This window comes from Numida meleagris, chromosome 12, assembly GCF_002078875.1.
Source record: "Numida meleagris isolate 19003 breed g44 Domestic line chromosome 12, NumMel1.0, whole genome shotgun sequence".
Lineage (NCBI taxonomy): Eukaryota > Metazoa > Chordata > Aves > Galliformes > Numididae > Numida > Numida meleagris.
Genome location: NC_034420.1, coordinates 14929953 through 14943390, shown reverse-complemented (window position 1 = coordinate 14943390; position 13438 = coordinate 14929953). Strand labels below are relative to the sequence as shown.

The 13438-nt window shown below is 43.6% G+C and overlaps 1 protein-coding gene across 4 annotated transcripts in view; it reads right to left on the bottom strand.

Annotated features, from left to right (window-relative positions):
• LOC110405165 (core histone macro-H2A.1) overlaps positions 1-11824 on the bottom strand; it is a 45347-nt gene extending 33523 nt beyond the window's left edge. For 3 of the 4 annotated variants that reach the window (XM_021410207.1, XM_021410206.1, XM_021410209.1), the window contains exons 1-2: positions 11639-11824; positions 3232-3432 (exon numbers count right to left, since the gene is read on the bottom strand). In XM_021410207.1, the coding sequence (XP_021265882.1) occupies positions 3232-3403 (172 nt within the window). In that variant the 5' untranslated portion in view covers positions 3404-3432; positions 11639-11824. The remainder of the gene's footprint in view (positions 1-3231; positions 3433-11638) is intronic. The other variant, XM_021410205.1, reaches the window with a different exon arrangement.

Here is a 13438-nt window from a genome sequence, read left to right as displayed (position 1 = left end):
AGGATCATATTGCAACCCACCTAAGCTGTAGATCAGAAGAGACAATAGCTGTTTACAAATACAGCTGGACCAGTCTGGCCGAATACAAGCCATACAAAGCCATCTGAGTGCCTGCAGTGCCCCAGCCAAAGCCAGCAGCCCCCTTCTTGCCCGACTCTGTATTTTATTTGATACAAACTGATACTGATGCACCATGTTGCAGACAAAATAAGGAGTGTAGCTTTCCCAAATACATATATGTGGAGAAAAATAAGCAAAACTATTGTAACGAAAGAGCCACAATAAGCAAAGGTGACAGAAGGAATTAGTAGCACTGAACTTCTTGACAGCTTGAACTAGTTAATAATGCTTAAAATTAGTTCTGCAGCATAAGCAGAAATTAATCAAGAGAAATAAGAACTATAAATTATAGTTCTTCATCAGCCACACTATTCCTCCAGAGTGAAGAAAGTATACCCACTTGCTCTGTTATTGGTAAAACACAATGATATCTTCTGCACATTCACCCTCAAACACACACACACTTGCATGCTATTTACAGTTGATGATGCATATCATTCCCATAGATAAAAAGCAGGAAAGAATAAGCAGGTGATATGCTTATAGAAAGCCAATTACAAACACTTGGTGTGCTGTTGGAATAATTATTTTGTATTTGTTATAGGTAACAAATTGTAGTAAGTAAGAGAAGAAAACTCTGTGCAACTTGCTAATACTTAAATAGGTTGAAATGTGAGAAAAGGAAAATCACTTTCGTAGCTGCTAATACTACAGTTCTTTTATTATTATTTTTAGAGTCACTATGACATAGAGCACAGAGAAAACGTTTGTTAGCCAGCTCTTGAAGAAGCAGCCATCAGAAGCCAAGAGAATGAAAAGCAGCACAGCAAATACACACAGCTTTTAGTTCACAGCAACTGAAGCAGCTAGACTAATCTGTGTGCTAAAACTGCATATGTTCCTGCTCTTGGAGCTACAGAGCACATACACAAGCTAATGCAAAAGCATGGGAAGAACACAAATGTAGTTTGAAAAGCACTTTGTTGAGCACAGACCGAAGAAGAGCTTAAATTACCAATGGGCACATGCTAGAAGAAGTTACAGAATGGGTGTTTTCACTTTTTGACGAGCAGCAGCACAGATATAGTAACAGACAGTTACCTCCAAAGTAAAAAGCAGATAAAGTTGTAACTACAGACTGATCCAAAACAGAATTGCAAGGCTGAACAGCTGGAAGCATTATGGAAGTTCAAATCCCAAGCTAAATCAAAAATCCCAGATCTGATCATGTTATGGCCTAATTTCAGATTTACATCCAGAGTTAAACTTTCACAAAGGCCAGCAAAATTTAGCACCTCATCTTCTAAAGGACTGAAGTCACATTCTGCACACACATGAACTAGTTTTCAAACCTTTGCAGGTTCCTTCCCATTAGGTCACATTTCTGCCATTCACCCCTCAGTTTTTTCTAAAGATTTTCTTTCCTGTAACTGTGTTTGATATTTCACACTTCTGCTCTCCTTCCCAGATGCTTTCTGACTTAGCCAGTTTATTATCATGGTACTATTTCTATTATGTCATGATCCTGCTTTTATTTTTAAATGGCTCCAACTCCTTCATTTAGTCTCAGATCAGGTGCTGCTGCGTGCACCTCTAAGAACCTCAAGAAAGAAATCAAGATTTCTATTTTTGTAAAGTAATAACTACCAACAGGTTAAAAAAACACTAAAACCACAGAACAAAAATCCCTATGCTTCCCATTTCAAGGCAGTGTTTCTGAATCATACTGAAAACGTGTTACTTGAAGTTCAAAAAATATATTAGTCAATTATTAAAAAACTGTGCTACATAGAGTGCAAAAAACTTAAAGAAAAGTGGGGAAAAATTCATCAGACTGAAACAGTCATAAAACATGAAATTAAGTAAGGGAAGAAAAAGAGTATCTTTGTTTTTGAGATACATCTATCTTCATAAGAATGAAAGATAATCTTGAAATACATGTCATGAGGACTAACCTTCAGAGGGGGGAAAAAACCAAACACCTTACCAATATTCTGAGGGAGAAGAAGATACTTTTCCTCCTAAGCTCTCCTTCATCCTTCTCCCCTTGCCACCTCTTTTACTATTTCTTTAAGTAGCAATGTGTGCAATTATTTATTTTTAAAAAAAGATAGTATCCATGGATGCACATTAGTTAAAGAAACATTTTTATTTCCCAAGCCTATTCTCTGCTGCCTAAACTGTCACTACCTCACAAAACCTTTAAGTCAGTGAGTCAACAACACATGCTGCTCATTAGCAGAATCTTGAGCTCACCTGTATTGTTCTGTTCCTTGCAAAGGGCAGCATTCAAAGCCCCATTCAGTCTAAGAAGCATTTTATTTGAGTTGTTATTACTGAGCAGGAACCTAGCTGAAGGAAACGTTAATTTTTTAAGGCCATCTATGAAGTTTAAAAGTATTCTTTTAAAGAAAAGGTTCAAATAGGGAAAACTGTGAATGTGAACAAACGAAAAAAAAAGTTTAATGGCTCAGAAAATGCAGTCATGTAACACAAATATCTCACAGAAGTTAAGCACTTAATTATTCTCTGTTACCAATCTTCATTTTTTGGGGTGGAAGGTTTATAGAAAAAAATAGATCAGCCTATTTCTGTACTTCCTTGTCAATATCTATTATGTGTTGTATCTAAAATGGTCTTAAATGTGTATAATCATAGTTATCAGTCAGATCACTTGTTAAACCACGTGCTTTGCTACTCTGTCCTCAAATTAAAGGAAAAAACGAACTTCATTTCTTCCTCAGAGAATCAGCTCAGGATTACAGCTTAAAGATTGCTGTTCCCTGAAACACTTGCATCTGCTGCAACCAGAACATCCAAATAAACAAATGCACTGCAAAAAGAACTACTGCTCTGAGACACGAGATCCAGTTCATACTCACTGATGTTAGTAAGAATCCCTCTGACTGCCTATATCAAAGGAGTCAAAGCAAATCTAATACAGGAGTGCAGAAAAAGTATCCAAGCTCTGAGGTAAGAGTGGGGGTGGCTGTATCTTACTTCTGGCTCAGATGTGTCAACAGCAGCATTTACTTAAGCCATAACTTACTTATTGAAAAGTCTTCTATAAATCAAAGGATCTTTTTATGCTTTTCCATTAGCATACTGTGCAAATTCAGTTTGTATTATTTCTTTCACTGTCGCCGTATCATGTTGTTCTGCAAAACCTACCAGTCAGATATTCCAGTACAGCAGCCATGTACACTGGAGCACCAACACCAATTCTGTACTTCGGGTGGCCTTTCTTGATATAACGTAGCATTCTTCCAACAGGGAATATGACCCCAGCTTTTGCAGAGCGTGAAGTCTTGGTTGACTTCTTCTTCCCTCCCCTGCTGGACATTTTGTCTGTGTTGGGTCTGGAACAGCACTCTGTATATTAGGGGGGGGGAAAAAAAAAGAGAAACTGTTATCAATAAGGAGTACAACATCTAATTAATTTCAAGTGGTAATCAGGGAAGTAATTTCACATAAATCTGCTTTGGAATTACTTATCTGGAATTCCTGACATGTCAAAACTGGCACCATTAAAGGAGTCAAGCGTGGTAACTACCTAATGTGTAAAACAGAATTTCAGCATAAAAGCAGAGGCTGCTTTCTGCCCTTCTGAAAGAACTGTTGATTTGACACACGAACAACTGTTACACTCATGAGTAACTATGTTCCCAACCAGGAAAATGTATTCACTAAAGCTTTTGTACATTTTATTAATCTTCCTTAAAAAAAACTGGATTGTCAAGTGTGAATGAATTTACAGAACACAGACCTAAGCAGGGTAAACTACATCTCCTGCACACTCACTGTGTCTTTCAAAAAGGCATGAAATGAACCCTTTGCAATTTGAAGCCACCAGCAGCCAGCTCTCCTCACGCTGAAGCCCATCACATTCCTAGATGGCGCATTGTAGCAGTGCAGCCTTCAGCCTTCCCATAACATAACAGCGGTCTAAACATCCAGCAGCCATCTGACAACTGTATCTCCGTTTATCTTGGTGAAGAAGCCTGCTGCTGATTCAGCTGTCAAGTATTTTTTTTTCCTCCTCTTTGATTTCTGCTTAGGCTGTAAATACAAGCTGGCAAATCCAAAGAGGTGGAGAGTTTGCAGACTTTCAGTGTCATGCACTGGGTTTTAAAATTAACTCAAGGGGAAGGAGACTGTCCAAACGTTCCCCTCCCTCCCTCAAGCATGTCCAAACTCCAGGGAAACCAGAGGAATGCATCAGTGGTACATCCTAGCTCTTTTCTATGTGTCTAAACCCTACCTGAGGAGAATGCAAAGTCATTAGTGTGATTATATACTCAACAGAAGCTCTTCAAGCCTCCTTTCCCATGATACCAGTTCTCTGTTTCCCTTTTATTTTTCTCTCATGTTTATACTGAATTCTCTCCTCTCCTATGAAATTGACTGTATTTGTTAACATCTGATTCCACTGCGAGCTCAGATTAGGCCAAACAGGTTCACCAACTCTGCTTGTGCAACTTCTGCTCTAGCTTCTGATCTGCACCAACGTGTCCCGAAGTCTTTTAAACCTCAGTGAGTCACTGAGATACGCACTATGTAACTATCACATGAAGACCACTCAAGATAACTAAAGAAATTCAAAAATCAACTATTCCTTTCCCTTTCCACTTCCATACTCTGCTCATTAAAGGTTCTGCAAGTGCAAAACTCGTTCAGTGAAAGAACGTCAGCTGGCTTATTGATTGTTCCAGGTAAAGAAAACAATCCCATTTTTTTTCAGCCAGACGAAAGTCAGAGCACATTTATGAGAGCAATGTCAACAATCAGCCAGGAATTGGGACGGGGGAGCCACTGGCAGCGCTGCTTCCCCTTTCCTCCGCTGTGAGCTCAGCTCCGCAGCTGCTCTGAAGACGACAAACGCCCATTTTCTTCCCTTGAGAAAATGAAAGTCACGACTGATTTTAAAACCCTCCAATTTAGCTACAGTTTTCCATCCGAGCTCTGTCACTGTTAGGAGGATGGCAGGGTGTGGCTTCCAGTTGGCTACGGGCTTTCTGCCTGCAAATATTCTCAGTCTGTATTCCACTGTCATCACTGCTACAGATGTTTAATCTCACAGATATTAAGAAGTTCTCTGAATTTGAGCACTAGGAAAAGCGGGCATGAGAAATATCTGTGCTTTTAGCTTCCCCCATAATCCCTTTGTTATGGAACTGATTGGCGAATGACAAAAACCAGATTTTTTTCCATGGAAAACCTGCAACTCTTAAATGGTAAAACTGTATTAACTGCTTGCCTAAATGTTCACGGCTCTCCTTTTAAACGCCATGCAAGCCAAAATACAAGTCACATTCAGATATACTTTAATTGCTTTCCTCTAGTATATATACAATAGCAACTCGTGATAATCTCAAATAGCTTGCAAACTTCATTAATGGCAAAAAATCAGGTTCTTTATTGATACAGGGAAATCTTAGTAATTTCCATATCACACACTGAACGCTAAGTTAAGCATTTAATAATGAAGTGTCTCTATAAGACAAAAATTGGATTTTCACTGTCACAATAAGGTGCATTTTGTAATATACAACACTTCTAAAAACAGGTAATTCTCTGTGAAAATCAAATTACTTTCCACAGCTGTAGCAAGGATACTGATGCAGAACAGGATAGTTTGGGGAACCAAAAGCTGAAACTGAATACCCTGTGTTAATTACAGATCTTACCTTCTAACTGGTTTGAGTCTAATAATTGGGATGGGAGTAATTAAGCAGTCTACCTGCAATTCCACCAAAAGGAAAAGGAAGAAACAATTGAATCCAGGAGAGCTGTTTAAAAGGGACTGTATTCATTCTGGACTGCATTTTTCCACAAGACCAGGATACGAAGTTGCTCATTCCATGTAAAAGGAAGATAACAGTAGAGTAGAAAAGGGAAGTAAACAACCTTGAAATCCCCTGCAAAAGTTCTAAGTCCAACCCCTCTCCCCCATAATGGGCAATGCAGTCGAAGGGAAGGGGGAAGAGAGCCCATGGAACACCTTGTTGCATCAAGTCTTCTTCGTGAGCAACGCAGATCTGAGCTCTCACAACACCCCTCTGCAGATAGCTGTGGTCATGATCTATGAAATCCACTTCACTGAATTTATGGGATGGTCAGAACAGCTGGAAGGGAATATGGAAGTTCTTGTTTCCTGACTGTTTCTTTTTTTCCCTTTGGGAAAGCCATGATCTGCTACAACATTTGGATCAAAGCATGAGTGAAATATGTGGCAATACAGAACTATTACCAAAGAAGCTTTGAAGAATGTGGAGTAAATACAGCTCACCGATCTAAAGACTCAAATGGAAGACATACATGGATGGCCACGCTGTAGCTGGCAACAGAAAGAGATAAAGAGCGCTGTTCTTTCATCTTTAGTTCCAAGAAAGCAACTGTTCATAGTGAAGTAAGGGAAATGGTTCCTCCACATGCAGAAACAAATGGGTACTGCATATCACTGTCTCTGGCCACATACCACATATCCAAAGCAATGCTAACTTTGTTGTTGACACACTGCCCATTGTTGCAGCCATGCTCAACCATCCTCCCTTACCAGGCCTGAGCAGTACACGCTTTGCTGCTCCTCTGCAGCATCTTTGATTTGGCACTCAGGAGGTGCTCTTCCCTTTAACGTACTGTTTTCTACTGAACTTCAAACCTTCCGTCATCTGGAATTATCTCACACCACTGTATATAAAAGGATACATTCTTACATAAGCTTTACTTTACCACTTCTGCAAAGTCCAGAGGTTCATTTCCCCCTTTATTTTGTAGTGCCTGTCACATTTCTCTTATTTATGAGGGAAAACTTGTCTAAACCAGAAATGTGGGGTCTTGAATGTTGAACAAAGCAAGCACTTCTGCAACTTTTAATAATACAAGTAAAATGTGATAAAGTGAATTTCAGAGCTTCCTGTCTCAAGGATCCCATTCTTACAGCATGCAGCAAATTAATGTACGTGTTGGGGGTGGAGGGAGGGAAGTTCCAGTTAAGTTTTAAGTACCACTTTTCATTTTGCCAATCACTTCATTCAGAAGGGGCAAAGAAAGCCTGGAACAGGACTTCTTGGGGTTTAATTATGGATTCAGGATACTTTACTGTACAGAACCTGCTTGTCCTGCCTTTGAGAAAGGGATGGGTAGCCCAAGGAGCTCCCAGTGTCTTCTCTAGTTCTAGTTCTCTATATGGCAAAAAGCATGGAGGGAAAAGAGATTTCACTTGCAACAGACACAAAGAAATTTATGAAGTTAAATGCAAAAGAGCATGGCAACAGATCAAAATCCAAAGAAAACTGTGTGCCTTACATGTTCTCTAATGGTTTATCTTTGCAACACCAGAAACTCTGGATCACTGCCAACGTTAATGAACCAGAGCTGTCTGCTGAGTCACTGCAAGCCCGCAGATGAGGGAGGCAGTGCTTACCAAAGGGAACTTTATCACACCTACCATAGTTCAGACTGGATTTGGGCAGGAGAGGAATAAAAAGAGAAAGAAAATCACAATCCATCTTCCCCCCCCCCCCCCCCTCTTCTTACTTCTCTCTTGCCTTTGCAAGAAATTACTGAGAATTACTTCAAATGTATTTCAAAGTACATATACACATATTTTAAAATACAATTACTGGGAAGCTTTGTCAAATGCACAGAGTCTTCAAAAATCTGGCAACAAACTGATACGGTTTAAGAGTGACTGTTCACTAAATTATCACTGTGATAATCAAGGGATATCACTGAGGAGTCCACCTGGGAAGTCCACCTTTGATCCTGAATAAAATTTATTGCTATATTTTTCAGTGGCTCTGCTGTGCTGGGCCACAGATTGCCCTAGCTGCAGCACACAGCACCTGATTCCTGGCCTTCTGAGAAGCTCTTAAGGACTGCAGCAAGATTCACCCTGCTTTCTAACAACCCAAAATTCACAGAAATGAGAATACGATGGTACATTCGCTTGCAGCAAAGATTCAAACTACAAGGCCTGCTGTCTGGTCTTTGCAAGCCAGAAATACGTATTCCAAAAAACAAAATAATAATCAGGTATAGCAATGAAATCAGCATAATTGATATTTCTCTGTTTGAAATTGGCTGTTGGCCAATGTTTTCTGTGTGAACTGAGATATTCCACTGCAACAGACTTTTAAATACCACTTTCCTAAAGTGACCATAGGCATCTGCTCTTCTGAAAGGTTTAACAGCGTGTAGTTCTGGAGTACTTGACCACACATCCCAGTAAAATGATACCTAATTTCCAACAGCTCAAATTCCAGTACTTCATTAGCTCAGTGAATGTGACTCTTTTATCAAACAGTAGTAATAATTAAAAGACCAACAATATTAACAGTTTTCAGGTACTGGTTCTTAATGACTTAACAAATTACTGTGAGTTCTACTGCTGTCACACAGGGGCTGTTCTCACCATGGGCTTACCTTGGTGCATTAACTGCACTCAGCAATTATATACATTTAGATCTACAGGATCACATCTGTAAGTATAGTGGAATGCAGGAGACCATTACTACAATAGGAAAAATACTAAGATTGAGCAATTCCTTTTCTCCTCTTCTCAGGACAAAGACTAAGCTGAAAAGTTCGCTTTTGTATCACAAGAGCTTAACAGCAATGCTATTTTCTTTTCATTGTTTCAAAAGATTAGCAAGTAAGAGCTGCCACTCCATCTTAAATCTATTTATGTGCCATAATAATAGCTGCTCACTGAACTCATTTTGAAAAGGTGCACTTGAATTTGCTTTGACAACTAATTTGCTCTGTTCTTGGCTAATCAGAACCTACTTTGACATATTTATAAAATGCACTGCTTATAGAGTCAGTGTAAAATGGTCTTTAATAATGCTTGCCTAAGACAACAGTGTCTCAGTCTGTGACCATGGTTTCTAGGTACTACATTAACACAAGAAGAGCAACTCAGCAATCATTTGGTCTACAGTGATTTCAAGTTTTAGCTTAAGTGCTTTATTAAAGAAGGAATTCTTTGTGGTCTGAAAGAGAGGAGTGAAACTGGTTGCCAACCAGCTGCTTCAGCACTACTTTCATTCCTCGTCTGGAAAGGTAGCAGTATAAATTTATTTTCACTTAAAAACCAAAGAATATTCCTCATAGATGAGTGCCCTACTGATGTTCTTTTTGCTGAAGGTTGGGGAGACTAAAACTCCTATCATGGTAACGTAAAAAGAGAAATAACATTTTCACCAAATCTGTGTGCAGAAGAGGATGCTATTACACAATTTCATTCAACTGGCAGAAGTTCCTTCCTCCCACAATGGGACCGAAACCCTGAAACAAATGTCCCCTTAATGTGCAAGCCTCCACTATGAACAGTAATGGGAGCGTGACAAGAGTTTTAGCTGGGCATCCTGCCACCAATAATCAGGAAAACGTAAATACAGTTGTCTTCACTGACCACTGTTGGGAGTACTAGCATGAAAACAAGACCATTTCTGCACTGCTGCTTTCTGTATATTAGGTAGGAAGTACGGGATTCAATACAAGTCACTAGACTGTTTTATGAATTCAGGAAAAAAACAACCACCGTGTTTCAAAGAACATTTTGAAAACTTGTTTGCTGCTTGACATTTTGGACAACAGCAAAAACACAAAGAATTCAGGCGGATGGGATGCTTCCAAGGGAAAATTCAGAAATGAAATATAGATGTTGTACTGCTGATGGAAGGGAGTGCGAGAACTCAGCCCACTGCTGAGGCCATGAATGATGTGCTTTGAGCATCACTGTTTTAGGAGCGAGTACTACAAGCTGAATCCTATACATCCTCTCTTCTAGCTAAGGCACCCGAGCCTCTCTGTGTGCATCCCCTCAGTGCACTTTCCTACAGATACTGCATCTAGCATGTTTTTTTCCCCCAAATCCACCTCAAGGAAGCAAGGAGCTGACAAAACCTGATGCTCACTGAACTGGCTGCTGGGTCAATATCCTTTCTCCCAAGGGAGGCTCTCTCTAGAGGCTCCTTTTTCTCCTGTGGCATCAATTCCATTTTCCTGCTCCTTTCTCCCTAACTTGTGAGTTTGCAGTAGTGGGTTTTTCTTTCTGTTAATGCTGATCTACGAAATAAGCAGTGCTTAAGCACTCTTCCTATCTTACCGTCATTAAGCCAAATTCTACTCTTAACTATGGATTTCTGAATCAGTTATGGCTATCAATTATCAGTTACGCACAGTCAACATTTGGTTTTACTGTGATCAGAAGTGTAAGCCTCAGTTCTGTAACAAACAAACACTCAGTAACAAAACAAAGTTACTCTTTAGGAGCATAGCGGGTTAAGAAAATCTTGATGTGAAAGGTTATGATACAAAACTCAGCAAAACAACCTGTAAGAAACAACGTAACACTGCATCAGAACAACTTGAAGCCAATACCTGGGAAAAACACAGTACAACTCCTTCCCTTCAGACAACTTCTGAAGACACAGTAAGGAGTTGCCTATGGGCTGCTTGATACAAAATATATCAATCAATGGCATTCATGTTTGTCACAGCAATTTTAATGGTCATGTTTAATCCTAATTCCTTCTGCTCCCTGTTGTGCTTAAGGACCCAGGTTCTGCTTTCAATAATTGCCTCCCTGCTCCTCAGTTCATTTATTTCTGCCGACTCTCAGGATTAGAGGACACAGAGGATCCACAAAGTTCCCCATGGACCTGTTGCTAAGTCACAACCCCGCCTAGTTCTGGGGGAAAGATGCTCCTTCGCTTCTGTGGTCACGAAATGAAACACCAAGCCTCCTCCAGATACCTCCCAGCAGCGTCTCCTTCCACCAACACCAATGAAGCAACGCGTCTTACACCACCGCTAAGAAGCCGGTTCCAGCCCTGCTCCAGATGCAAGCACCCAGCCAGCTGCCACTGACTTCCGAAGATACACAGGAACCCAAGGATTACGAAAGGGACGAGTTACAGAAGCAGAGGGTCCCTTACCGCCTCTCCTGCCGGCACAAACGTGTCGGCCTGCCCACGCCTGGGTGCTGCTGGAGGACACAGTGTCCCCTCGCACCCTGCCTGTCCCCGGCCCCCAACCCCAGCCCTGCAGGCAGACACACCGCAGCCTGCCCGCCAGCTGACGGACAGCTCTACCTTAACCAGGCCCCCCCGCTTCCAGCTGAAAGCTCATCTTCACTACTCCTGGATGCTTCGGACAGCTTTGCCAATGGCTCTAAGCACGCCATTGGGCTTTGTTTCGTGGAGCTGTTTCCGTCTGGCAGTAACTTCGGTGCCACGGCCCCTCACCCCGCGCTGACAGCACGCCCCGCTGCCCCCGGCCAGGAGCAAGGCGGGCAGCGGGCAGCAGCCGGGCCGGTGCCGGGCGCTCCCAGGCCTCCTTCCAACCCCGGTGCCCGAACCCCGCGCCGCACGCACAGTACAAACAACACCCCGCTGCCACCATGACGCTGGGAGCGGGCAGAGACAAAAAAAAACCCAACAACAGACAGCTCCCTCCACTCCGCCTTTCCCCCAGCGAGGCGGCAGCCGGGACCCCTCTCCCCGCAGTACCCCCCCGCCCCGCACAGCCCGGGAACGGCCGCCGGGAAGGGCGGGCGGAGCCCACTTACAGCGCGGCTCCGGGCGGCAGCAAGATGTCTCCCGGCGGCGGCGGCCCCGCTCCCGCTGCCTGCGCTCCGCCCGCGGGGCCAACGGGAACGGCTGGACGGGCTGGCGGCGCGCTCCCACAATGCCCCGCGCTGCCTGGCGTCACATCCCCCCCAGTCCTCGTCCTCCACCTCCTCCTCCTCCCTCACCCGCGCGGGGCCGCCCCCCGCCTCGTGCCGGTGGTGTAACGGTCGCCCCGCGCAGCCCCGCCTCTGCCCCCTCCTCAGGGCTCCGGGCCCGCTTCTCCCTCGCCCCAAGCGGCGTCCCGGTGGCCCTGGGAGGCCTCCCGCCTGGGTTGCACGCAGCCCCGCTCCTCCATGGAGAGCCCCTCCACAGCCTCCCTGGCCGCGTGTTCTGCTCTTAAGTCTTCAGAGGGTGGAAAGGAAAAAGCAGAGGGTTAATGCTGCGTCCTTCCCTGAATGGCTTTTCTCGTTCGAGGGGACGAGAACGAGTGACTGGATTGTTGCTGCTGCTGCATGACACACTTGCTCCGCTCCTCGTGCTGTACAAAAATGGCTCTCTGCCATTCTGCAGAGGCCCCAGATGGAGCTTGAGGAGGAATGTGTGCTGTGGAGGCACAGATGTCCTTCAGCACACCTTGCTGTGCTGGGAGCTCTAGTTCCTGCTGCCTCTGTCCCTGTGGGCAGGGCCCGGTGTTCCCTCAGCACACTCCTGTCCTCACCCAGCTGCTCCCAGGCCCTTCTGTTGCTCCTCCGCAGTGCAGCCTGTAGCCTTCCCCAGTGCTCCTTCCCATTCTCTGGCAGCTAGAGCTGTAGCAGGAGGCAGCAGCACTGGGACACAGTGTCATTGCTATTAACCTCCTGGGGAAAGCAGTGAGAAGGGCTGAGGAGCAGCTGGGAGAGGGAAGGAGTTTCTCTCATCTACTCACACTCCAGCTCTCCTTATCTTCACAGAACTGCTGTCATATGAAAAAGAAAGCAGAAAGAGAGTGGTATAAAGGAAGAATGAGAATTCAGAGACAAAAGACGGACAGTCTTAAAGAGATAAAGGTTAACGTTGCACCTGGTCTGAGAAATGTCACTCAGAAAGTTTCTGAAATGAATGGGGTGAAGGCATAGCACAGGCTGAGCTGTGCGTCTGGCCTACAAAACAATGCTGTGTGCAGTTCTGTGAGCTCAGTTATTAGAATTTCGCTGTTCTCATTCATACAGATGGCCAGGATTGGTCTGCTTTTTAGTGCAGCTAAACTCCTGGTCTCCCAAGACATCCCTCATTACGTTTCAGTGCAGCATGCAGTCAAATGCAGCCGCGGTGTGACTGCGCCCTGAGCGCTAACTGCAGGCTGAACGCTGCTCGTACACACAGGTTTGCTAAACAAAAGCTCTCTGCTGAGTAAAGCACTGAGTAGTCCCTGGGCTGCCCTTAACTTAAGGATGTGAATGCAGTCCTTATTAGGCCATCTACCATGGGATCATCTCACACAGCTGAGGACACACTCTGCCTTCCCCATGTTCCCATCCACACGCTTCATCTCCCACCTCCTCCTCCGCATTCACACTGCAGCCGAGCTCCACTCCCTTCCCTTGCCCACACAGAACCCTTGCCGCAGGCTGTGAGAGCACAGAGCAGAACTGCTCCTGCAGTGCTTGCCTCACCTCACCCCATTTTGCTGTCACTCACAAAAACATTACTGAAAAACAAAACATCTAAACAAAAGCACCTAAAATGTCTCTATGGTCATCAGAAGCTGCAAAGCTCTGTGTAAAATTTAAAGAATATGTAACATGGCTTGTCTAATGGAG